This window comes from Rhodnius prolixus, unplaced genomic scaffold (assembly GCF_049639745.1).
Source record: "Rhodnius prolixus isolate KJV_2025 unplaced genomic scaffold, Rpr scaffold_2, whole genome shotgun sequence".
Taxonomy (NCBI): Eukaryota; Metazoa; Arthropoda; class Insecta; order Hemiptera; family Reduviidae; genus Rhodnius; species Rhodnius prolixus.
Window position 1 is genome coordinate 6,237,890 of NW_027411592.1, and position 27,813 is coordinate 6,265,702.

At 33.1% G+C, this 27,813-nt stretch overlaps 3 protein-coding genes across 3 annotated transcripts in view; 1 reads left to right on the top strand and 2 right to left on the bottom strand.

Annotated features, from left to right (window-relative positions):
• Positions 1-13,673: 13,673 nt before the first annotated feature.
• On the bottom strand, positions 13,674-25,152 carry LOC141450173 (cilia- and flagella-associated protein 161-like). The gene is made up of 9 exons (XM_074120329.1): positions 25,105-25,152; positions 24,636-24,736; positions 21,312-21,363; positions 19,509-19,598; positions 18,647-18,891; positions 17,655-17,739; positions 16,791-16,949; positions 16,598-16,684; positions 13,674-15,921 (listed from the first exon to the last, which is right to left on the bottom strand). Exons 1-9 carry the CDS (start codon positions 25,150-25,152, stop codon positions 15,670-15,672), a joined length of 1,119 nt encoding a protein of 372 aa, XP_073976430.1. The 3' UTR covers positions 13,674-15,669.
• Positions 21,506-24,623, bottom strand: LOC141448789 (uncharacterized). Its single transcript, XM_074117441.1, has 3 exons — positions 24,395-24,623; positions 24,242-24,313; positions 21,506-24,165 (listed from the first exon to the last, which is right to left on the bottom strand). Exons 1-3 carry the CDS (start codon positions 24,413-24,415, stop codon positions 22,123-22,125), a joined length of 2,136 nt encoding a protein of 711 aa, XP_073973542.1. The 5' UTR covers positions 24,416-24,623; the 3' UTR covers positions 21,506-22,122.
• Positions 25,153-26,996: 1,844 nt separating the features above from the next.
• The window catches only part of dnc (phosphodiesterase dunce), a 423,485-nt gene continuing 422,668 nt past the window's right edge, over positions 26,997-27,813 (top strand). Inside the window, exon 1 of the mRNA XM_074117428.1 lies at positions 26,997-27,029. Coding sequence (XP_073973529.1) covers positions 27,009-27,029 — 21 coding nt within the window. The 5' untranslated portion in view covers positions 26,997-27,008. The remainder of the gene's footprint in view (positions 27,030-27,813) is intronic.

The following is a 27,813-nucleotide window of genomic DNA, read 5'->3' on the forward strand; positions in this document are numbered from 1 at the left end:
GTGCCTTAAAACAATTAGAACTATAATAATAATAAGCGCTAATGACCCTAGCTGTTAGTGCGCAAAATAATAATACAATAATTTACAATACAAGTAACTACTGAAGGTAGGTAAAGAGCTAAGTGTGTAGCGCAGTGAAATGGTAAGCCAGAAAATGGTTTCAATACCTTGCGTATTATCCTTAGATTGAGTAGTCTTTAAAATAGCCAAAACTGGGATGAGCAGAGTGATGTGTAGTCGGAAGCTAACAGGGAACTGAGAATCGCCGGGCTTCGATGATCATAGATACTAACGCGCCCTAAATTTTATAATATCACTGAGAAAGGAATGTTTATAAAAGTACTTCACTTATTGAAATTATCCTTAATTTAGAGATTTAAGTTTAATTTAACGAGTTGAGTTTTGCTACGACTTCATAAACAGAGATGATTTAAGATATTCCAATTTCTGATATCTTATCAAGAATTTGGTTAAACGCTCTAATTTCTAAACAGAATATCTGCCACCTCAACTTGTGCGCAAAAAATTAAAAAGAATTTTACATTAGTGGCTAAAGACCTCAGCTTCTAATGTCCCCCCATAGTAATTATAGGGCATGACCCCTACGTTGTCAATAACCCTCGACTCTCGATGGCAACACAATAAAAAAAATGAACAACTATGTTCTGGCAAAGAAGAGAGCAGTTGTGTCCGAAATCGGACGGACGACAGCCTCATTGCAACTGAAGACCAGGTCAAAGCTACAAGATAGTTCGAGAATTGGCGGAACTATTGTCAGACTATTATTTGGTCTCGGACCCACTCTTGTTTAGGAAGATTACGATTTCTACCCCGAAGGAGCAGTACTTCGGCAGGAGACAGAGTGTCGGGAGAGGGAGAAGGAAATGTTTAGTACAGAATTAATCTCCAACTGGGTTCAATGCGCGTCTCTTCACTATTTAATAAAGTTAAATTAAAATTTAATTCGATTAGTCGCAGTCCACACCTATTGTTGTCAAAAATAAGTCCAATCCGTTTGTCGTTTTAGAAGCAACTGATAAATGGAAATAAAACAGCAGTTTAGGTATCGATTATTAGGCAGTATACAGGGTAAATTATAAAATATCAATTCTAACCCTAACCATCACGTTCAGACTTGTAGACATCAAATCTAATTTACAAAACATAACTCTATAAGGCGATGTGTAGCACTTTTATTGAAGCAGCCACTAATGAATATTGAAAGTCAGAAGTGTTTCCTTTTATCTTTATTTAATTGAAATGGTCGAACAAAATTGTACGTACATATCAAAGAAAAACTGATCACTACTGAACGAAACTTTATCTACTAACAATCGAGTACAAATTAAACAAATATATTTAGCATGTGATGGGAGGTGAAATATGTTATTTAACATTGATTTCCATGACAACTTGTTTATTTTTCCATTCATTAGTGTGTAAAACTATTTTAGCTCACAAGTTTGATATTAAATTTTTATTGATAAGCATTCAATTACTCCTTGAATGATGTTGAATGATACAATGACTGAGAATAAACTTTCTTAAGAATATCGCTACCGCTAAATTTTTTCTTTGCGTTACAACCCGCTTACGAGAGTCCAGACAACCCACAGTGATCCATAATTTCCTTCCAGACAACCTCCAGAATTACCTTCAAAAGAAGCTAGTGTATCTTCAGCGACTCCACGTGTACCGTGCTTGCGGTATTACGCCCAAACATCTTTCTATAGATTTTATCCTTGTTCAATCTTGCTAAATGTATCCAGTCTAGCGAGGTCTGCCTGAATTGATTCTCAGATATTCAGTTATCAGGCTATGTAAAAAACCGCGCTCGCAAAGCTGTACTCATAGACTTGTATAATATCCACCGCCAAATTCAGAATATAAATATTTTGTCCAAAGCCTTATTTTCTAACGCAGATTCTTCTAGATCAGGGGTGTTAAACTGAATTAAAACAGGGGTCCATTGTTGCTACATGCAAGATTCACGCGGGCCACATCATATTTACAAATTTTGTTAAATTTGTATTCTAAAGTGAGGATTCAAGAATATGGATAGGATAATTGAAGCACTACGTAATTGTATTTATAAAACGAAATTATTCTTTTTTACCCGAAACTTGTTAGCAATTTTCTCATATAAGTTTTGCTACATCTGGATTCAAAGACAGAAAACGCAAGAATATATTTTGGGAATTCCTTCTTCTTTTTGTCTCTTAAAACCGAATCATTGCGGAATTCCACTCAGCGTGGCAGACATATCGCTTCCAAACGTCGCCGGAACTGGGTCAGCGTGTTTATCACGCCTGCAGGGCTCTAGGTAAGGGCACTGGGCGTCGTGTATACTCTTCTTCGTTGTTAAAGATTATCGAGGGTATTGTGTCTACGGTATTGTCTCTATCTCCCCGAATCGCCATTTTCTTCGTAACAATATTTTCTATTTTCATTTTATTTCAGAACAACGGGGGCCTCACGCGGCCTACGAGCTACCAGTTTGACACCCTGTTCTAGATTCTCAATCGCTTTGCTAACTCCTTGAAATTTCTTGTCCACTATCACAAAATCATCGACATAAGTACTCTGCTTGATGACTCTATAGAAAACATTGTTTTTGTGGGACCCCTAAAATTCATAAATATATTCTACATTCCATGTATGATATCGTCCTTCTTTTTAGCAAAGATAAGATTCAGATAATAAAAGCGGGACGGGGGGACCTATTCCCCTCGGCTCCGCCGCCCCAAGAGGCTTTTTTAACAAAGACAATGATTGCTTTATTTCAATCATTAAACATCATCTTCTGTTATCAAACTCGCAAAGTAATGTTTGGCAAAGTTTCTGGCAATTCGCAGTCTCTTCCTTAAAAGCCACGGAGGATACACCTTAGTGTATTGGTGCTTTATAGTTTTTTAAGTCTTTTTATAGCTTTTCTAAATTCTACGGTAACCTTCGACTTCTACTTTAACATCTCTGGAAAATGCCTAGCTGAAGCGACACGACCCATATCTGCTTTCTGTCGGTGACTTACAACAGATAATTTTGAACATTCCTCATTTCATTAACTTATTACGGCGGGCAAAAAGGCAGCTAATCTTAGGGAATAGGACAGATAAAGTGAGAAGTGAGCCTAACGGTCCGCAGTCAATTTGCTTTGAATTTTAGCATTGAGTGGTCGCTTTCTGCGTCTTATGTAAAAGGCTCAAAGTGACTTAGACAGTAAAATAAAACAGAAAAATACTTCAAATTTATTAACGTCGTAATTTCAAAACAATAAAGTTTTGCTAATTAAAGTGGAAATTAAAGAGAAAAAGAAAATGAAATATCTAACTTAATTAACTCTTTCATGGTTTTTATTGAAATGCAGATCTAATAGCGAAGGAAAAAGGGGTGTTTTCAATTCGATTAATTGCTCTTAGAAAGTCAAGAGCAGAGGAGACACCTAATAGAACCGAATTAATTTCTTTCAAATGAAATCAAAGGGGTAATTTATGATTGCCTCTTCTTACAGAGCTAATATTCCATTCTATAAAAAGAAAGTTTTACTTTTGGAAGATTGAAATTTGTCTTAATTTCAAGATGCAGTACTTATTATGTCCTCGAACCTATTTTTTTAATCTAATTTGATCTAATTACGCTCCCAAATTGAAACAAATTTAGTGATTGTTGTAACTAAAAATCTGACCTTTTCCTGTTAAGCGCAATTACATTAAACTTGTAATTTAGGTTACAGGTAACATGCAGCTAAGGCTGATTAATGTTTTTGTTTTTTTTTATGTTAAAATTAATCATTTCTAGAAATGACTTCACCTCGAAATTATATAACTTAACTTAAACTTATGATTCATCAGAAGAATCTTAAAAGTAAATTTTTCCAAAAAAGTCTCTGCCCAAACAATTTTCTTGTCAACATTCACACGTTTTTCTTTCATTTTACGTAATTAAATTAAATTGAAACTTAAAATTTATAGAGTTTATTGATTTTGCTCTATATTAAAATGATATTGAAGAAGAAAGTAACTCGATACGGAACATCTCCATTACATGTGAAGATAATAACGATTGTTTTCTCACTAGACTATCCGAATCAATTCCGAAAACTGGCACTGTTTGGCTAACTAAACAGACCATAAGGTCACTAATTATTATAGCACAGACTTCACGATCAATAGCAGTTTATTCCCAATTTGTGATGATAATGGTGTAATTATTAAGTTGAATTTCATGTAGCTTACGATCCAGACTATCTCAAAATAGTTATTACCAAATAGAGCCATTGCAAAAAAGATACAATCCGCTGTCAAGGGCACTCAAAGAAATAGAAGAGAAACATTAGTTATAGTTGAACAAAATAACTCTACCCATATGTTGCTAAATATGTTTACAAAATGTGAGAGAAAAAAATTCTAATAAATTAGAGGAGGAATTAAAACCAAATTGGGACCATAAAGTAAAAGAAGGTATTACTTTTTTTTTATTACTATTAGCACCACAACCATAGCTAGGGATAAAAAAATACTGTTTCTGAAAATAAACGTTACGGGGAGATTTTGATATTTTATCTTTACCAAGGATTCCTTTTTGCCCCTTAAACATAAAAAGTAAATACAAGAAAATAACGAAGAAATTTAATTTTAAATCATTTTCAAACCTTATACCTAAAAAGACAACTAAATGAAAAAAGTGGAGTTGTGCTAAAAAACTAACCTCTACTCCAAAGTATCAAATTAATACTCATACGGTTTTCCATCATTAGATTTGTAAAGTATATTTTTTCATTGGTTTTTCTTTAACTGAGAGGATTTTTTTTTTTGTAATAAATAATGATTCTATATTATATAGAATATATTCTATAACTAGCAGTTACATTCTCACAATTCTCAGAAGAAACAAAGAATACATATGGCGTGAACACTTTCATGACATCATCCTCATTTACTCATTCTTAAAACCTTAAGAACAACCGTACACTTTCTCATCTAACTACAGTTTCAAAACATAAATCGTTACTAACGTAATGCAGTTTAAGAAACCGCAAATTAACTCGAATCTACAAGGAATATTGCTACCGAGAGCTGCTTAAAACGGGTTTTTATTGAAAATGATCAAAGAAAAGTCATGTATTTACGTAATGTGGCACGACGATCTGAGATATTAGTTGTAGCCCTTTTGCAGTCAGTTTTGGATCTTAATGTTTTTCCGCCAGAGAAATTGTTTTCTAACTCAGAATTCTAGCATTACATTTAACTCTTATTATAATTATAAATAAATGAAGTGAAGAACACCATATTGTAATGGCACTTTAGGTAGAAGCTAAACCAGACAACCAGTCCTCTCTTTAACGAGTATACTTGCTCGAATTTCTTGCAAAGTATTTTCTCAAAAAAAGTTGTAGGGCTTTAATGAGAAATATACTAGACTGTAATGAGCACACAAGCTTAAATGAAATTGAGTGCGCCATTTTCCAGAAAGATTTGATAAAGTAAAATATCCATTGAATTAGTAACCTTTCAACATGTACACTGCTACAGTTTTATGCAGTTCTTAGCTTTTCAGATATTCTATTCAGACGCGCGCAGTTTTGACCGCAGAACAAGTATTTTCTGTGAAACTCAATCACAATACTTTCTCTAGAAAAAGTAACTAATGGCTGTCGTAGAACTGACAGTTTGAAAATCATGACCTCGTTTAGTAGTTTCACGTACTAATTTTGAGTGTCCAGGCCACCATTTGTCATTTCTACAAAGTTTTTAAAAATCCATCAAATGAATTTTAAGTAAATAATCTACGTTCATTCTCCATAAAAAGCTTTTCGCTTTAAATAAATTCACGAAGTGAATGATGAGAATTGAAGCTGTAAGCCTGATCAAATAAAGAACGCCGTGTTTGGGGTAGGGAGAAGGTGCCATCTAAAGCAAGCTTGTCTAGTTTATATTTTTACTGAATAAAGTGACAGAAGAATTACAGTTATTGTTTCCAGAAAAAAACAAAAGTATTTCCGCCTCTGTTTCTTCTTGGGACAATCGCGTTAAAAAAGACTTTTCTCGATTTCCGGGATGAATGAGTGCTTTAAAAAAAGACGAATAATTGAACTGAAACAGGAGAATCTCTTTTAAAATATGAATTCAATCAGTTTAAACAATCATCTCGTTATTTGCTATACAAATTGTTTTTTTATCCTATTATCAATAAAGTTGTTTAAAATCTTCTGTAAAGATGTGCAATTTAATTTATCCTAGAATTTATTAAGATCTGTTATCGTATACAAAATAATTCGCCCAATTCTACACCCACAGTCATAGTGAAGTTTCTAAGAAACATGGACAAGTCAGCAGTTTTCAATTATTTAATAGAAAACGAAGTTAATTAAATGATAACCATGTTCAGTAAAAACATGACTCCCACACAAATTGCTGAATATTTGATACCAAATTGAGCGCGGGTTTTAGAGAAGCTAGAAGCTAAAGGATGAACTGATCTAAATTACTGGGGCTTTAAACGATAAAATTTGTATAAAAATAGTTAAGAATCCTCTGAAGACTGCTTATTCCAAACAACTTATCGCTGGGCCTTTCGCTTTGAAAAAGTGTCTTCAGGAGGAAAGGATATAAAAAAAAAATTATTTTCCTTTAAAAAATTAATTTTCGAAATTTTTATGCTCGGTAACAATTTGTGAGGAGGAGTAGAGAGTGAAGACGGAAGTAACTGAAATCTTGTGACGGCTGGCTGAAGAGCAAGGCATCAGACTTATATAATCTATTTTCATATTATTGGCTATATACAATCGCTACTTATTTAAAAGTTTAAAAGTGTAACCTTTATCGATTTCTTTCTCTCCACTAATACCTTCAGGAAGTGATCCTCTCTCGAGAGTAGGGCCGCCTCTTGGTAAACACTGAATTGGTTAATGTTATTTACTTAGTCTTCCACGGGTAAGTGTCGAGTTTTAGTCATCACTGCTCCTCTATTTTGTAATTTCGAACCAGTGGCCTGGTAGATTTGAGCTTATTTTATATGAAACCTAGTTTCTTTTTCAACAACATATTTGAAACAATTATAATATTTTTTGCACACTGTTAATTAAAGATTTATGTTTTTTAATTTAAAAAGATAACAAATGCAAGGTATTAGTTTAATTTAACTATTTAGTCTGACAGAAATAGGTGGTTCATTGAAATTTGGAGCCAACATCTGAAGACTGAGCCAACAATGTACGAAATTAGGCGACTTCGAAAATTTGTACTCAATAATTATTCCAGTAAACTTGTGTAGACTTTTTTAAGTAATTAATTATTACTTTATTCTGTGTAATTGGGACTGAGGGGACCCTTAAATTGGGTAGGAACCAGATTATGGTGATTGGCTTTCTTGCAGGGCATGGTAGATCATAAAACCCCAAGTTTTTGCTGGCATTGAGGAGGAAAGCACATCCTGTTTGAAAGCGTTGTTGTGTCGAGGTTGCTTTATGAAATATTTCGTACTCTGCTGGCAGAAGTGTTCATTTCGCAATAAAGACTGTAGCGAAGATCCTGAGCCTTGAAAGAAGAGGAAGAATCTATTTCGACATCAGTGCTACGCAGTAGCAGCGAGAGTTAAATGAAACAGATAGAACTGAGTTTTTACTGCAAACGTATACATTAAGGTTGAGAACGCAAATACGTACTTATTTGAGAAGTATGAAAGTGTTTATTCACCGTTTACTTCTAAAGTTTGATTGAGTGGGTGTAGTTAAATTTGGGAACAAACAGGAACGCGAAGGTCCTTAAACACTCCCTTAAGGGTTACTACAGTTGATGCAATGTACAACCGACGAGTTATACAGAATCTACAAGTAGATTGAAAGAAAACAAATGAGACAGCTCTTCATTTGTGTCAGTCCTGGAAGAAGAACAGTGCTTAGCTCTGCAGGTTTCCTCATCTTTCTTGAACTCGAATAGGAGTAGCGAGAATCAGTTGCTAAGGAAGAAAGCAAGCCACTTCGCGAGAATGTCGGCCTCTCCATTGCTTGCTACGCCAACATGTCCTTGCTCCCAAATTCATGTACCATATGTGCATAACACAAATTGGGAACAATTTATTCTAATATCTATTTTTGCAAAAATGTTAACGTTAGTAATACTTTTTCAGGATCGTCACCTTTCCAAGGTTAAGTTTTTTGGGCCTTGTAGCCACTACTTCATCTCATTAAAAAAAAATTACATCAGCAAGAGGACGCAAATATTATAAGAATAATTTATAAAATACTAAATATTTAATGCGTGAATAAACCTGATACAACTGCTCTACGGGCAGTTTTAATAATGTGAAAGATCGTTGAAGCTACGACGTTAAGAAGAGCACTTTCCATCTGATATTCAAATAGTCTCAAATTTTGAAGTCACTGTTTTCTCATCAAACGATTGGTTCATTTTTATATAATTTGCTAAAACTTTTTAATCATTATTCGTATTATTTGTCTAAGGCACCACGTAAGCCGAGCGGTTAGAGGCGAGACCTGCAACGTAAAGCCCGCCTGAAATAATAGGCATTACTTTGTTTTACTTTTTTTATTAATTTGTCTACAAGGTAGTAGACTAAAACAAAATTATAAAATCAGTTTGAATACTAAATTCAGTCATAAACTCTTCCATGAACTTGTTCGTTATTATCATTACAAAATTGTACGTGATGAATTTAATTTTTTTTGAGCAAGGCAAATTGTAATTAATATCTCGTTTCTGAATTAATATTAAATTCCTCACTGCCTAGGTGGTTCGAGAGTTTGTTTAGAGGCTATGATGCTTATTTTATTAATATTAATATTTTGTTTTAAATCTGATTTTATTGGTATTCAAATAGTTTAGAATGCATTGAATTCTTCTATTGACACACTGACTACTGACTATGACTCCGCAAGACATATCTTCAGAGCTTACGCTTTTATGCACGGAGTGAAAATATCGGCAACAGCTAAAGAATTTTTTCTTTGTGGTTATAGAAAGGAAAGCGAACTTTAGTCTTTCTAAAGTAACCGTTAGGAGTAGGTAGCTCTTAGAAGGAAAAGCAAACCATACTTTCCTTGCGTGGCATGAGAAGTTTGATCCAATCTTCAGTTTTCATAGGACATCTTGGTCACTAGAATCAAGATGAATTTCATTTAAAAACTTTACAACTCTCAGTTAGCAAAACAAAGTTGACTCTCCCTGTTTCTGTACATCCCAAATCCTTCTTTTAAAATCTGGGGCACCAAAATCTATTGTTGCCATAGAATAATTCTTTATAAAAAGCGTGCTGGAAAGTTCTGAAATATTTTTTATCCTCCGAATTGAGACAAAAGAAGGAAGGTTATTGAGGCATTTTGCTCCGGAATAGCATGCTTTTTTATTGTTTAGCGGTAATATCTTATTTCTTAATCCGGAATGCTCTGGATTTCACAATAAAGAAACCTCAAAATTCCTTTCAGGTGGGAAACAAAAGAATGGATTGCCTATGTTAAAAAAAATATATTTACCATAGCTCAAACTAGAAATCTACAGGAGAACTAGACATTGATTGATTTTGGCCAACGAATGTCACATCGGATAAGCAGAAGTTGGTTCGGGCACATATAAATTAGAGCCGTCAATAAAAATGTAAAAGACAAAAAGAAGTCTTTATTAATCAATTAGCTTTCTCTAGGATTGATATTTATGAAACTAAGCTACGAAAGTGTAAATGTAAAATTAAATTCTTTTCACGACTCGACTTCCCCAATGGAGGCAATCTTTGAGGTATTGTAGCCGAGTATATATCGTTCGATAAGATTAGAGCCAAGTAGAGCGCACTTCCAGATGCCCTGGTGTTCAGCAATAGGAGGCAATGGAAAGTTTTAAAGTTGAACTAAAGGTTGGGGGGAGCTAAACGCGAAGGTGGGTCGCATAACGTGGTCTTCCATAAGAAGTTACACTTGGATTTGAACTGGAATCTCCTATTCATGGTCCACATTCATAACCGCTACAACAAGCTCTCAGTTTACAGCTGATCAGAACTTATTCTATTGTATGACTGATTGCGTTCAGCAAAGTTAGGCAGTGATATAGTCATCAGAATCTATCTTTAAATCGATAAAGTTTTATTCATTGACAATATGATGGGGAAAATCAGAAGAGTTATTAAAGTATAAATGTTGAGAAATATACCATTTTTTTTTTTTATAATTAGATTCCGCAATAACGTCGCCACGTAAATAAAAAACGAAAAAAAGTCGAACCTAAGTAATTTTATTAATTTCAATAGGGTAATAAACATCATTTGTCTATCTACATTAGTAATTACATCACAGTTTCATTTGTGGCATATACGAGTAGTAGTAAATGTCAATCAGTTACTATTAAAATAGCATCATTAGGCTAAATGGTGTCCAGTAACATGGTTGATATATCGCAGTCTCATTGCTTTAAATTTTAGAAATAATAAACTGAAACTATTAATAATAGTTATTTTAAATCAAATTAAATCCAAACAGTTTTACATTTTCCCAAAGGAAGAAATAGTTAAAAGCTCAATGCAGTTATATAAAAATCCGCCAACCAGTCGTTGCCTATTAATTTTTATTTCACTGATTTCCGCATATTTTCCACTTGAAGAAAAAGTTTTACTATAATAATACTGGAAAAAAAGGGTTTATTTTAAATACCCTCCTTCACATCTAGGGCATCCAACCCACGCGTAGTTCATTTTGTGGGTAGAATAAAGTGCTTGTCAGAATAGTCCCGTTTAGTAAAATTACAAAACTAAAAACATTCTACAGATTTTAAAACACATAATTAGACTTTGGACTGTTCACACTGAAGCTTAATATTTACATGAATTTTTTAAAACTTCCAAAGCAGTAAATGAATATTTCTATCACTCTGGGAACTTGGCGTCTCTGAGGAAATTCCAGCCTAACAACCCTTTCCCTAGCTCACAGAGCCACTGCAGAGGTCGTTGATGATTGCAACCATGTGGATTTAACTACCTCATAGGCACTTTCTAGCTCACAAAACACTACCATTCACATCTACACACTCTACACTTTGCAGGCCCCTATATTCAGTGACGAGTATATTTACGTTTACGCAGCCACAATAGTTTTTTCAATCAGCAGTGGATTTGATTTTATTAAATCATTCCCTCTTCCATTTACAAACTAGAAAGCTCGGCACATTGTAAATTTCGCGCGAGATACTGAAAGCTAAAATTATGATATAATTCAACATAACAAATACAAGATAGCATTTCTTAATATCATAATTTGAGACTTAATTAAATTTAGAAAATTATGCTCATTTTCTCAAGGAAAATTATTACCGATTCTATTACTATTTATACGTATGAAGTTACAAGTCTGGACATTTCTTCATAAATGAGATTCTAAATAGGTGGTTTTTTTTTCATTATTTCTATTTAGCAAAATTCTTCATTCGGCACGGACAATCAGCATCAACCTCTGCTCCCACTGGGTTTAGTATGGCTTCCACAAGGCTCTGTAAAGATGACTATTCTGGAATTCTCCTATCTTTAATCACAACAGGATTACGGCAATCGTAGTACCCTCATAGCTCTTCTAGAGAAGGTTCTACTTCTATTAAAAGTTTAAGATTTTATTTAGAATATAAAACTTAGACTAGAGAATTCATTGGCTCATAAGGGATTTGTTTCGTTCAATAAATTGAAACTTGTTTTCAAAAGGGAAAGTAACAAGAAAAATGACTGTGCTTGTGCCAATTTTCATAACTGTACTAACTTATTCTTACAAATCTTGGCCTCTAACAACATGAGCAAGAAAGCAGATCTTGACAGCAGAAATGTCCTACTTCAGACGAGTAAAAGTAAATTAGAAAGGTGAAGATAAAGAATGCTACAACTTGGTCAGGAAGGCACTTCGATAAAGTCTTAGGTCGTTTCCAACCAATGATACCCCTTCATTAATGTATTATACCTATACACTGGCGAGGCAAAAAAAGGAGCGACAGGCTAAAGTCTATGGAAGAAAGGCCCAGAATTAAGGGCAGCAAGAACGGCAAGAGGAGCCTTCTGCGAGCTTGGAGTTAATACGAGAAGAGAGTTAGAACAGGAAGATTGGTTTGTTTTATGTAACTCAGACTCCAAGGTTTTGGTAAAGATGACGATATGAAATTCACACTCCATGCATATAGACTTCTGAGAAGCACTGACTACATTAATTTTATAAATCGGAGTTATACTCACTAAATTCGGTTGTTCATTCAAATACTTTTTTTTTTTAATCACACAACAATAATACTTATGGTTAGCGTACTGGATTCCCACGTGAGACTCCGGGTTCGAATCCAGCTACCGGTCTTTCGATTTTATCTCCTTATAATACGATATAATCTTCCTATTTCCGCTTAAAACAGTAAGGAGAAAGTAGAGGCGATGTTGATAATAATAAAAATAGAAAAAGGGAATGGTACAAACAATACCGGAATGGGAAGTATGAAAGAATAAATGCGAAGGGACTGAGAAGGAAACATGTGTCCTTAAAACTGGGATGAACGTGACCTCTGGAAGGCCGTGTCGATGCTGCAGGTGTGACGATGGCTGTGGCGTGGGCGTACGGCACGCTGCGGTTACCATAGTAACCTGGATGGCAGGCAGCGAGTCCCTCTTCATCTTCGCAACATTACCATCTGATTCACTTCCCTGCTCAACCCTAACACTAACTGGCTTGCATAATATCACCACTGGCACTCACAAACACACTGGCCAGAGCTAATTCTTAGACGGCTACTATTACCACTTCCTCATTTTAATTTGGAGTTTTTCCCATTACCGAATAAGAAAAACATTTATCTACTCTCACTCAGATCTTATTATCAAACAGCTTGCGTAAATAGATAAAAAAGTACTGTCTCTTACTACAATTCTCAAACAACTAAATGTAAAAATTTTTTCACAATGATTTTAGGCCAATCTTATTATTTTGAGAAATTATTTGTTTGTAACTTAATGGTTCTTTGATTGAAAGAACGTTTGTCTGATCTAAACAAAAAACACCGTGTTCAAGGTGGCATGATTACTAACTCCATTAATATAAAAAAAACTTTTTGAAAAACGGAAGCTTGCTTGCCTAGGTAGGATTACCAAATCTCTGGAGGTAAACATTTGGAAGAAGAGCTACAATCAGTATGATTAGTGCAGATGATAATTACTGATAAATATTAAAACACCGTTCAATAAAGGATTTTTTAAGGTCAAAAAATGAAAGCATAAAAGCAATTAAAAACATTAATGAAAACAAATATTGTATTTTTTAGCATTAATAAGTTTTGGATCAAAGTTGACATTTTATTCTGAATGAATCGAACCATTTTATACATAAATATTGCATGATTTTCTGGATAATATATTGAATAAATAGATCACAAAATAGGACAAGAGAGACTGAGTGGAATCCACTTTTATATCTAATATTTTTTCAGAGGAGAATTCGGATCAAATAAGTTCTAAAAAAAGTAAAGGGTCAATAAGCAAAAATGAAATCAGTGGTTATTCCTTCTTACTTCGTAAAGTTTCAGTTTATACCTAAAGATCTGACGTAATACCTCTCACGGCTCCCTCTATTAACGTAATTATTGTAAATATTCTTGAAACTAAAATTTTTTTTACTAACTTCACTGTTATATACGTTCATTAAGAAAATCACAGAAAAATCGAATAACGGTTCTATTTTTACTCACTTCGATGGATTGGTATCTCTTAAACATTTCACGATCTTAAATATTAGGTAGATGCTCAGCTGTCAGGGAGAGAGGAATAGCAACTCAATATTAGGCTTGCTTTGAAATTAGCAAGCTTTTTTCGAAGCAATAATGTAGGGACTTGATTCCCTTAATCTTGAAGATAGCTGGCAAAGCTGAAATGGGTCCATTCTCCTGCCGATTGTCTTCTGCTAGATGCTGGGAAAACGTGTTCAAGATTATCTTTATCTTCGTCCGCTCTACAAAAGACGATCAGTAAGTGCTAACGCTTAAAAAGAAAAAGTGCAAAGCACAAATAGAAACCAATGAAAACATTTCTCGCAACTTTAACTTTTGTAGGATCTCTCTACCCATTCTTCACCATATAGTTACATTTTCATTCACTTTCATTCGATATTATTTTAGACGTCGAACCTCTTTCTTGCTTCCTTAGAACCTTGGTTTTTCCCTTTAGGTTTCATAAACATATTTCACAGATCTCCAGTTTCTTTAAGGCAGATATATTACATTTAAAATGGATTATTTTCATTACTATAAAAAGATGGAATCCATACGATTCTTTCCTGTCACATTTTGTGATATTTTTTTCAGATATATTGTCCCAGAAACAAACAAAAAAATGAAAAAATAAAATACATATCTTAAGGTAACCGGAGAAACACAATATTTTATTTCCTGAAAAGTGCGCATTACATTTTTTTTCTTTTAATAAATAAATTGTATACAAGATTCAAAAACCTGTCTCTTTACTAAATAACATGAAACTACTATTACGATTGATTATATTTAGTGCACGCAGTTTGAGATAAGATGTATAACCCAAATTGTTGCTTAAAAACATAGATCCCAAAATACTACATTATCAACAAGCCTCTGTACAGAAAATAAAAGCAGTATAAATATAAAAAAATAAATTTCGCGCCGTTTCAGCTTCCCGGATTACAAACTTCATCAATCTGTGCAATGTTAGTTTCCGAGGGAAAAGAGCGATCGTACATTAGAAAATATTCAGATCAGCAAGTTTAGAAAGTAAAAGGCGCTACCAAAGTATCAGATGTCATTTATTCCAGTTAACAATTATTGTAGTATGAAAATCAGATGACTTTCTCGCAGTTTTGAAATCGGACATGATGATTGTTCTTACGCCTTTCTTTTTTACATAAGACAAAGTAAACATTAAAAAAAATCATAAGTTAAACATATTTTATATAAAAGTATAAAATTAAATAACCTTGTAATTTTTTCCCCCAAATCGAATTTTAAAACAATTTATGTTCTCCGCTCTCAGCATAAAACAAAGTACTGTACTAAGTTATCAAATTCTAACTTAATTATACCTGAAATTAAAGTACAACTTTGTTTGATTTTTATTCTGATCACCAAACGCTCACAGCTTCTTGCCAACTCTACCCTGAGCTACGGTTATGTGGCATCTATAGGATAAAAATAAGTATTATAATTTCATCTCTGTTCTTCATTCAATAACCACCATTCTTCATTAAAAGTTATATTTTTTAAAATGAAACAAACAAAAATTATTTTTTAAATTAAATAAATAAGTTGTAAGGAAAGTTTATTTTCTACTCATTAAAAACTAAAATTAAAAAGTCAAATAATTTTTGTACTCTCATGAACTTATTTCCATTGTAGTAAATTTTAAATTCATAAAGTACATCTTTTGTGAAGTTGTAAATAAAATATTTTATCTGTACTTCAGATTGAAGTGGTTCTGCATAACATTCTTAAAATCAACTCTATTCTACCGAACTATTTAGTTAACCCTAACACAACAGTCCTACCAGCTTAAATTTCAACAGAATAATGCGTTAAGTTAGGTGTAAAGTAAGCTCGAAAATAAGGCGTTACTTCCATTTCTAGTGAGAACAATAAGGTTATGAAATAATATCGTTGTAAATAAGTCATTGGAAAGAAGAGGCTTTACTTATTAATTAGCATCTTTGTGAATAATGAATTTACACGGGCGATCAGAAGATGCAGAGGATGTTTGCTGCTGGGTTAACGGATATTGCTGCTTCTCCCGTAGGAGCTCCATTTGCTCGATTTGTCTGTTACGCTCCTGGTGCTTGACGAATTTGTGCCAATGGCCGGGCTGAATAGCGTTGCAAATTCGCCACACATTGGATGGCAAAGGGCGTCGGTATATATCTTCCTTTTGCTCAATAGTCACATCGCACTCCTGTGCAAGAGAGATCATTATTACGCATTGCAAAAAGTGGATCTAATCTTCGAAAAATAAAAAAAAATCGAAATATATTAAGTTTCGTTTTTTACGCAACAACAAAGCGGAAAGCCAACGACTTTTTCTTAATAAGAAGAAGGCCTAATCCGACCAACAAAAAACAGTCTTGAATAACAAAACAGCACTTATTGGTATTTCAGTTATCTGAGCACACCAATTCAGAAATCTGTGCGATTGCAATCATCCCGTTTTGTGAAATTATTAAAATTTTAGTTGAAAATTCTCTATAGCTAATCTAAAAGCTGGTTTCTTCTCTACAATTTTACCGATTCTTAAAAAAGATTCTAATGATTCTCTTTAAACTTGTATGTATGTATTATAGGTCTATCGCTTGTATTTGAAACTATATTTGGAATGATACATTTTTGGTGTGGTCCTGGAAAGCGGAGTTAATGCCAGTCTTCTCCTTTAATGTGCACCATTTCTGTAAACTGGACATTCTTCTAACAGAATAACTGAGTTCTTTGCTGAATAATTTTCTACTATTTCCATGAAAAAGATACCAACATAGTTTCTTTGATTAGAGAGTAAAAACGCTTGAATAGAGAAAGGATTCTTTGCGGCAAGGTGAACGGAATATAAATGTGCAGTTTAACAGAATTAATCAACTCACCTTATAGAAGGTCTGAACGGTCCAGTTGCCTAAAGCACACAATGAATGGTTCGTGGCGACATGCTGAATTATGACATCTGCGTTCGCCTAAAATGAATTCATTTACTTGGGTTTGACGACAGTCGTTATCACCTTACAAGTGGTTTACATAATAACACAATACATAATTTAACCACGCTGTAATTCCACTTACTGGCGCTTTAAATGGCAGAGTGCGCAAATGCGGATCTATGTTTACAATTTTCCATCTACTATACAGGTTGAAGAAGGGAGATATCCGCAACTGAACCTTTTGAGATCGGCCTAGCGTGCCCGAAAAGTGGTTCGGTGGTCGACACTCCAAGTACCATTTCTTGAAAAAATAAAAAAATTCTGAATCTTAAAATCTAATTTCGTCTCAACTCAAACATGTTTACTAATGTACTGTAATAATCATTTTTCATCGCTAAAATAAATAAGTAAATAAAATAAAAGTGATTATTTTATAAGCACTGAACGTTGAAAACGGAGCTACTTTGGAAACAATAAATCAATTCTGTGAAGAAAGTTTACAGTTCTAGAAAGATTGGAGATCTGGCAATCTTTTTAATGTCGCTTAAGCGCAGACGATAAAGCCGTACATGAAGTAACTTAGGGCAACTTAGAAACTAGCTTAAAGCTGCAGTTTTCCTTAATAAATTACAGCTTGCGTGTAGCTTGCAGACCTGAATGTAGCCCCTAAGTTTAGCAACAAGCTGCTAAATTCCTCTTAGACTTCATAACTCTTAATTTATTACTAATAAAGATTTTTATTACTTTCGGTGAATTGTGTAATACTGATATGGGACACCTTACCAATTCGCTTAACACAGGTGATAAATTTCTTCATTGGTTGATGTGTTTAAAAAATAGCCCTCTTAAATACGAGTATTATGTCTATGATAGATCTACTCCTGTACTGATAGTGATAATTTAGACATACTTTCCTTAATATAAGGAACGGATAGCTGTGGACCTTCACAGTTGTATCTTACTGCCAGCAATGCTAGTTACAGCTGTAAGATGTGCAAGAACTTACTGAGTCAAAGTGTGTGTCTTGCGGCGAGAAGCTGATGTGATCTCCATAGTTGATGGCCGTGTGGGCTTCCTCCTTCTCGCCAACTCTGCAATTAAAAATACGTAATTAAAAACAATTTGTTAATTAGAATGAGTTAAGAATCTACTTTAACAATGTTCATTAGTTTGAAACAAAATTGAACTAGTTGCTTTCATACTTTTTATAAAATATCTCTGAACCTTGACAAAAACCTGGCAATTTTCCAAAAAAAATTCATCTAAAACGTTTTTTGGAAATAGGTGAAATTATCAATTATGAATTTTTCAGCTCATGACGATCCTGGAGAACATTCCTCACTATCTCACTTCAAAAATATGCGGCATTATTGTACTCATCCAATTGGCCATATAAAAACCGAATAGACAGGTACTTAGAAATTTGACGAACAGAAAATTTGAGTACTTTACAGGATTGAGCTTCTGAACTGAAGCGCCAACGATTCACATCTTGCAATCTGCTCTGCGAGTCCAACAATTAAAAACTTAGAGAAAGTTACGGTTGCAGTCCAAAAACATTTGACATACAAAAAAAGTAAGAATGCTTTGGGAATAAAAAAAAAAGAAGAAGCTAATTGATAAAAAATTACTATTATAGGCTACATTTGTTGGGCTTTTATTAATTTGTTTACTTATACTGTTACAATGAATTGAAAGGCTAATGAGGAAACTTTAATTGCGCAGGATAGTGCTTGCTATTCCTTAAAGCTTGCGGATAGTGCTTGCTGTTACTTAAAGCTTGCGGATAGTGCTTGCTGTTCCTTAAACCTTGCGGATAGTGCTTGCTGTTCCTTAAACCTTGCGGATAGTGCAGAGAGAACAGAGGAAGTCCAAAACACCACAAATTTTCCACGTCACAATCATAGTTTCCACTTCTCCCTTTTATCCCTCTTTGGCTTCCCCGAATATTTTACCTACACCCACTGTTCTTAACTTGTAAATTGTGTCTGTACTTACTTCTCAATGACGAATGTGTTCCTGATGGTCGGTATGAGATGGGTGACTCCGTTGACCAACATGCCCGGAATCACCTTGTCCGTGAACTCGTAGTCGGCCGGAGTGAAGATTATGGATAAAGTCAGTCCGGCAACATTGCCCTGCTCTTGGTCGTTTTCCTCTGCATCCGGTGTCTCTGTGTATGGATTTACCAAAAAAATGCGGTCACCAGAAAACAGTTTTGTTTGACTTGGTGTGGTTGTTGCCTGTTAACAATGAATTAGTTCAAAGGAGATTGAAATACACTTACACATGTCGACTAGAGGGGTGCAAGAAGAGTTTTCTGAGACAAGGTGAGAATACGGTCAAATGTTACTAATGGTACCATGGCAGAGGCTGCAATTCAGAGAAGATCATCTATAATGAATTCTTGAAGAAGTACTCTACTTCTTCTTGTTCTTGAAAAGCACAACGAAAATTTTATTTGTCTCAAATTCCCCTCTTGCATTAGCTAGGAAAGCCATTTTGACTTCAAAAACCCACCCAAAGTTAGCTGACTGCATCTTCTTGACTGTATCAGTTCTGAATGTAAACGGGTACTTGTTTTTTTCATTGTTGCCGTAAAGCCTCAACAACGTCAATGATGGCCGCCATAAACTTGTCTTTCTTTCTGAGATCAAATATCACGAATATTGAATTTTTAAAGCAGCGCCAGACAGGATGCGAATTAAAGACTGCCTTTTTCGATTGTAATATAATTTGCTTAACTGAATCTCATACTTAAATAATTAAATAAACTCTAAGAAGCAATCGCAATTAGTCACCCCAGTGTATGAACTACTTGAGTGGCTGAATTTAAGATAAACTGATATCAAACACTTACTAGCTGGATTTCTTTGTTTAATTTCTTGATGTGTTCCTGATAAAGAGTTTTGTTCTCGTTGAGCACAGAGCTGTAGTTACCAATAAATTCCTGAAAGTTTTAAAACCATCACATTGAAAACGAGCTTCACAAATATGTGACGCTCTTTTAGGTAATACTTTTAAATAAACAAAGGCATTACAAGGTCTCGTGAGAAAACCCGTCAATACTCAGTCGAACCTATGCTCCAGGTCTTTTTTGATGGTGATAATGCATACACTCAGCCAATCAGGAAACGTTAGGAAATCAGATTAATTAGTGAGTAGATTAATTTATCGACAGGAGTTTAGCTGAAAGAGGCAGATATTTTCGAGAAAAAAAAATAATGGGCCGTGAGTAATTGTTCAAAAGATTGTGAGTTAATTTTTGTGTATTTCATCATAGCTTTGCTATTTAGAACCTAAAATAAATTTTGTTTATTTGTATTCTATTTTCATTTCATATTTTATTAATAGGAAAGATAAATATGAATGTAATGGTTGTTATCACTTATTATCTTGATGTAACTTCTTTGGTACTGAGGAGCGGTTATTGACAGGAAAAAACTATTATTTACCAACGATGTGGCTAATGTGTAGCCTCAGGATATGAACTATTTTAAGAGTATTTTAAATTTTATGACCGCTCTCAATACTTTAAGAAAAATATCGTCAAGCCAAATTTGAAGGATAACTACATATATTTTATCACTGGTTGAAGGGATTAGTTGAATTGAATTCATTCTTAGTTATAAACTTTTCCGATCTATTTGTATTTTAATTTGACTTTCTTTTTTTAAAGCCTGTCCTAACTTACTAATTGAATAATAAATTCAAATTGCATTTTACTTTTCATTATATAAACATGCAAAAATAATCCAACTCATAAAACGCTGAGTAAAAACATCAGTGAAAAGTATTTTCATAATTGGATTAACCAGCAAGGCTGCTAACAGAGTTCAGCAGGCTTTACGTAAAGAAAACATGGAGCATACTGTTACTTTATTTTAATTCTTTAATTATGAGTTACTTTTTGAAGATTATTTTGATTTCTTATTCTTTATATCCCTCTTTCCTTCTAAATTTCCTAGGATATGATGCAATATTCAACGTCAATTTCCGTCCCAGCGAGGTTCAACCGACTTGAGATGTGTTAAATTTTTTCTTAAAACCCGATAATTTTTTCGAATTATCACAGCAATTATTATCACCTCCAAAACTAGATTTTGGAAAATCCGAAAAAAAATAAGGCCAACTAGTTGTACCATTTCCAGAAAAAAATATAGCTCAGCGGAGAACATTTGAAAATCCGCTTATTTTTTCGCCAGATAAAAATGGGATAAATATGTAAAAGATAGATGAAAAAAAAATAATGCTACAGATATGAACAAAATGCAAAGTCTTTAAAATTAGACTGTGTGTCTATTCTAATGAGGCCCCAAGATAGCCGAGCGGTTAGGGACGAGATCCGATAAGCTATGATGTATTCTGGTACTGGGTTCGATTCCCAGTCTAACTTGGATTTTATCTGATGGTTAGTATAAGAACTTTGTAGTAAAGTATGCTTGCTAGTCGACTTCGACTGCGACACCTAATTTGGTAGATATACGTAAAGCCGGACTGAAAAAATAGACAACCCCTAACATTACGGTTATTCTATTCTTATGCAAATCAACAGTACAAAAGTTTACTTCAGAAGCTAAGGAATCTTCTAGCCAGTTGCCGACGCGAGTGAAATGCGAATATCGAACGACCAAACTGTCATCTTGCTTACAAATAAATTTACCGGGCATGTTAGACTACAATAGGCATGCAGGAGTTTCAGTCTCAATTCTCGCCTGAAATAGAATACAATCGTTATTAAAAATTAAAAATAACAAAAAAACAGCTGGGCGCAACCTGAATTCGAAACCCACTTAAATCAGGATTCTCCGAAAAAAGTTCAAGCAAAGTTGCATTTAATAATATTTCAATTTTAAATATTACTCAGGCGTTACAATCGTTCTACAACTAATAAGAACATTTTAGAAAAGTGCGTTCCTCCAACAAGATCGCCCAGAATCCTGCTAAAAATATCTTTACTTAAAAAAAGATAAAAAATTGATATGGTAGGCCTAATTTGCTTAAACGTGTGTCCGATTCAAACACATTAAGTAAACAAGATTTGAGAAAGGAAATAACGTTATTTCGACCGGTAATAAAGGTTGCGGTCTCTCATTTAGTTTTCGGAATCCACATAAGCAACATTGATAATTTAAAAGATAATTCCATGAGTCCATTACTTTCGGTTTTGGAACATATAGGCAGCGCAGTGTTGCCGATGGGGTAAATCAGAATTACCCTCTCCACTAGGTTCAATTACCCGTTTTTACCCGATACTAAAACCAGCGTTACCAACTATATTTTATAAGCGGGAAATATAAAAAACTCTTTGTAAGCTTAAAGGGTTATAAACAGTATGTAAATAATAACTATGATTAAATTATTTTATTCTTTATTTTACAGCTTTTATGTATTAACATAATTAGTAGCAACATTTTTATAAATTTTATATATAAAATTATTATAATAGTCATAACTAAACACAAAATAAACTTTTAAACCTCTTTTTTGTCCCAAATGTTAGTATTTAACATTTCCTCATTTGGTTCAAAATTAATAATATCATTATCTTTGGATAAAAAATTTTTGGTGATTAAAATAGACTTTAATGTATTAGTTGACAAATTATTTCTGTGATCAGTTTTTATATTTTTTATGTCACTGAAAATTCTTTCAACAGATACATTAGAGAAGGGTAAAACAAGCAAAAAGTATATAACTTTTTTTAAATTTTTAAATTCAAGTTCACCATCAGCTTTTTTTATATTAAAAATTTTAGCCCAGTAATCCTCAGTGTCCAAATTTATATCGATATTAAAATCTTTTAAATTTAATAACGCATGTCTTTTCCACTCATTATCCAATTCTTGCAGCATAACATAGTTTTTTAAACTTGGAAATCTTTGTAAAACTACACCCAACGATTTTATGATATAAGCACGAGCTTGTTTTGGTTCTAATATATGCAAAAATGCATACATAGAATCACTGAAATCAAATTTCTTTTTAATTTCACTGACAGCTTCAATGTAAAAATTTAAATTTTTTTTTTTAAATTCAATAATGTCCCATTTTTGTACTTTTTTATTTTCAATTAAGTCTGTTAAACTTTCATTTGCTTCAAGACCCACGTAAATATTATCTATTGACACAAAAAATCTAGGATTTTTATGATCTAAATTGAAAATGTCATTTTTTCTAATATGAGCAATGTCTATATAATTTGAACACAAGTCTTTTAAAATTTTTTCAATTTCAGGTTTTACCCTATGTAAAATGGGTTTCTCTGTTTGAAACATTAAGTTAAAATCAGAAAAAATACCTAATGCATAACTCAGAAATTGCAAAGTGATGAAGGTAAACCGACTATCCATAGTTTTAAGCATAGTTTGTAATGTTGGAGATGGATCATTCATTAATTGACCTTGGAGATAAACCTTTAGAGGTGCGAATTGTTCGAGCACTCGATCTACACAACTTTTTAACGACAACCATCGTGTATTACTTGGTGATAAGATCCTGTGTGGACTTACTTCAAAGTATTCTTGGAATTCTTGTAGTTCCTTTATTCTCTTCCAGCTACGATGAAAATAAGAAGCCAAGTTACGAAGTAGTTCTTCAGCAGATGAAGTCAGTTTGGCACATGCATGAGAAGCAACCAGATGTATCATGTGACATGAACATTTAATTGTTGCTATGCATTCAATATTTTTTTGCAACAATGCAAACACTGATTTACTGTTACCAGCCATGGCATTGGTCGTGTCAGAAGAAAATCCAATCAAGTTATTTAAAGGGATATTTTTTTCTACCAAAACTTTCTCTAATATTGAATATAATGCCTCAGCGTTGCCTAAATCTGTTTCGACTAAATCAAAGAAATTAGTCGCAACTTTTTGACTAAATTCATCATAGTAGATAATGGTAAAAGCACACTGCTTGATATGACTAACATCTGTGGATTCATCCATTATTAATGAAAAAAAAGACCCAGGAGTTCTTAGATGGTCACAAAAAATTTTTATCAATGATTTTGATAAACTTCCAACCATTGCTGTAGTCTTACTTCTTTTCAGCGATAGTTTGTGGGCAATTTTAGAATCTGGGAAAATTTTTGTAATTACAGGTCCCAATACATCCATTAATGAGAAAGATAAACATTTCGAAGCTACTACAGCACTCAATATTAATTCCGCTCGTTTCACTTGACGATTTAATGGAGTTTCTTGAATTAAATTATTAATTGTACGATTTTGAATAGGTTTTGATAAGTTTGATTTATGTCTAGCTGATTGTGAATGTCGTTTGAGACTATTCTTGTTGTAGCAAACTATTTCACTTAAGCATATCTTACAAAAAGCTTTATGCTTATCATTATGGACTGAATTTTTCAACCATTCCTTAAAGTCTGGATTCTGAAGCCAAGCATCACAAAATTTTGGCTCTCCAATTTTTTTTTTACTTAGTCTTTTTAGTTTTTTTTTGGACGACCTTTGACCACTACATTCAAAATCACTAGGTGAATCGGAGCTATCATTCTAAAAAAGTAAAAAATTTATTTATTATTAATGGCTTTCATTTTATGTCAATTAAAAAACAACAAAATATATATACCTGATTTATTAATTCATTTTCAGTAGCACTACTCAGTTTATCTGACTTTGACGTATCAGTGTTTGGAGTTTTCTAAAAAATTAATTTAACTAAATTTAGAACTAAATTTTATCAAATGGATCCAATTTACATTTTATTTATTATTTTACGTACCTTAATTAGCCAATTATTCATATTGTGGACAGTCAATCTATTTAATCTTCTCGCTTATCGATATAACTCAATCTTTATGTTCTCGTACTGCGCAAGCGCACGCCATAATTGTAAGCGGTAAAATATGAATTTGAATATGTGAAAAAATATTTCTTACTTATTTGATATTTAAAAATTATTTCGTTTGAGTAAGATGATTACCCGATTTTACCCGTCAAAGTTCAATTACTTGCTTACTTACCCATTCAATGTTGAATTACCCGAAAAATGGGTAATTACCCGGACATTGGCAACACTGCGGCAGCGTCTCCCTTTGCATTCGCGTACCCATTCGCGGACCACCTACAAGTGTTTTTGGTGAAAGGGTCAACAACAGGTAAAAGTGGTTGAAACATGAAAATAAGATTAAAACAGAAGACTTCAAGATCAAATGTTATAAGAAAGTGATTAAAACTTTCCAAAATAAAATAATAAATCTTAAAAAAAGAAGTATACTTTAGGATAAAAGTGGTTGAGATTATTAAAAATCTGGTCATAACTAACTTCAATAAAGAATATGAGAAAAAAGTGGTTCAAACGGACTAAATTTGTAACAAGTTATCTTTTAATAAAAGGTAATTCTTTGGTTCAAAAATTTAATTAAAAAATCTAATTAAAATTGAAAATATTTTCGCTTCCACTTATTGCAATTATACATTGTCATGCTATACCTGAAGCCTGGCAATCTGTAGGATGAAACCCTCACATAGCCCGAGCATTGAGGAGTAACTTTCCTTCGTTAAAGCATATTACGTTTTAAAACTGTTTTCCATTTTTTAAATGGCTTCCGACCGCCTCCACCTTACTATTCTGAAAGCACCGCCCCCGAGGTCACAAGGAGCATTTATCCTTGTAAAATTAACCAAAACCACCTATCAAACTCTTAATACGACTATTATCTACTATTTTGCATGTTTCGAGTTTTTCACATCACAATACTAAAAAAGAGGGCGTACATTCTCATCATAGCACTTCGAGATTGCACCCTCCTCTCTGCTTTGATTAGATTCTTGGTATGAATCACATATATATATTCGGTATGGTATGCACATATATTCGGCTAGGTAGCCATTGAATTGGCCCTTGCAGAGCATTGTGCTTAATGGTAACCAAATAACTTCTATGGTGTTAGAATGACCCGTTCCAGTCCATACCATACATTTTAGGGAGTGGTCTACAGGTAAGTAGACTGATTTTTATCTCATCAACAAGACAATCCTAAGACTTCCAACCGTTCAATATAATTATGTTCGCGGGTAAAATGAAATTCTTGATATTACCCACGAAAGCCTAAGTAATAATCAGAAGTTTATAATTGTTATGCGTTAAATGTGTTTAAAAAAAAAAATTAAAAGAAACAATAAAATATCACACGCCTTTTTACTAACTCTTTTTTAGAAATCTGTATTAAGAAAAGTTCTTAAGACAGCTTAAACGAAGTGCAGTTTTATTAACTTCATAAAATGGTGATATTTGAACTAAACAAAAAAACCCAAGCCATTTCAAATATCAACAAATTGGATAAAAGTCTACCAACGTACGGGAAATTTTATAAGCAACAAAGTAAAACTTCCAAATTGTTGAAGTGTTATTATTTTGAGAATAGTTTTAATTGAAAGTAAGAAGATTACTACTAATCCAGAAAGGAATTACAGATTAAATAAATTAGACTTACCTCGAGAAGATTCTAAGAGATGAATTACTTCAATGTTGGTGGCTTTTCAAAAAATAATAATAATAATTTAAAATTTGCTTGCTTAGCAACTTCGTAAAATTCAATTTGCAGAATAATAATTTCTAATTTATAAAACATTATTCAATCCAATTTTAATTTTAAATTGGTAAATTTATGCTAAGTAGTAATGAGAGAAATCTGCTTAGCAATGTAACTGACTTTAATTATTTTTCTTACCTTCTATAAAAATATTGTGACGTGCTACTTTTACAGTAAAAGCTCATTTGACAGAATTTTAAGTAGGAAAAGAGGTTTTATTTGGGTTTGACAGAATATTAACCATAAATTTTAGTGTCTGCTTTTACAACTTTTTGATAACATATTGTAATGGTAACGGCTCATCCGTAAATAGCAAAGGTACATAATTCCGAGTTAAAAGGCAGTACATTAATCTAATATTGCAATTAGAGGGAGATCTGCCATTATTGCTCTAGGATAAATATTTCTCATAAAAGTACAGAACTTCATGAGTGAAAATAGAAAAAAAAATTAAAGAGAATTAAAAACAAATCACTAAATTACTATTTTTACTATTGCAGTTATTTTACTCTTTTTTAAGATCTCACAGCGCTTTTTAAGTGAGTTCAAAATCATTTTTATATTCTACTTAATTCCTTTTTGATCTGTGATGACAGCTTTAAACTGAACCTTTTTTTCTAAAACAGAATGAACAACTTAATTAAAAGATAGTAACTTCATTAAAATTTGTTTTGTTTTTAATTAGATACAAATTATTATTATTATTCTTGTTTATCCCATCTAATTATATTCTCTTCAAAAGAAACAAATTAAACATTTTCTCTGCCTTGTTTTCCAGATGCTGCCATTACTCTTCATAGAATGATGGATTCTGAAGTTGAGGTAAGTGTTTTTGCTTCCTATTTTATTATTACTGCTTCAGTGATTTGGCGAAGTTTAGTAAAGTTTTTTTTTATTTTTGAATAACAAGTTGCAGACTATTGATGGATTCGCAGATAATGTTATATCTTCTTATAAAGGTAAGGCAGAACGAGAAAAGTTCTAATAGTAAAAACTCCCATCAAGGACTACCACGCTTGTCTAGTAGGTCTGGGTTCCTTTAACCCAAGCTTTATTTGTTCTTTAGAAATCATTATTTCTCCGATGTTTCTCTTTCTATTGCCTCTCATCATTGCTTATCAATATTATACGGATATTCGCTTGAAGCATGGTTCTCAAGATAGGTGGATCATCCAATTTGGCCACTGGCAGGTGCATCCATCAATTTAAGCTGTATATTAGAGCTTAAGGTGATTTATTTGATTATGCTGCCAAGTTTATTTAGTTCCAAGCTCAAGTTTCGGTTCCTTGGTAGAATAAGTTGTTTGTGCTTTTCGAATAGTAGCGATTTATACATTTCACTTGCTGCAGTTAGAGAATAAAGAGAAATGGGGTAACACATTTAAAATATGTTAGTTACATATGACGTGAAAGAAGCTTAAAGTTAAAACTGCTTCGCTGATATATATTTTTAAAAAAATAGACAAATGTTTTCACAGATTACTACATATGTGCTTCACTATATTGGACAACTTTGTGATTAGAACTTGCCACTTCATTAGGGACGAAGGCATAACTGCGAGGATTCTGGACTAACACCCAACAATTACTTCCGACAATCACTCTA

Coding starts and splice junctions, on each gene's coding strand:
- LOC141448789 (XM_074117441.1), bottom strand. CDS start 24,415: ATGAATAATTGGCTAATTAAG. Junction 24,314..24,394: donor TGAATAATTGGCTAATTAAG/GTACGTAAAATA, acceptor TTAATTTTTTAG/AAAACTCCAAACACTGATAC. Junction 24,166..24,241: donor AAAATGAATTAATAAATCAG/GTATATATATTT, acceptor TTACTTTTTTAG/AATGATAGCTCCGATTCACC.
- LOC141450173 (XM_074120329.1), bottom strand. CDS start 25,152: ATGCTCGGGCTATGTGAGGGTTTCATCCTACAGATTGCCAGGCTTCAG. Junction 19,599..21,311: donor ATTGTAGTCTAACATGCCCG/GTAAATTTATTT, acceptor TAAAACTTTCAG/GAATTTATTGGTAACTACAG. Junction 17,740..18,646: donor AACACATTCGTCATTGAGAA/GTAAGTACAGAC, acceptor TTTTAATTGCAG/AGTTGGCGAGAAGGAGGAAG.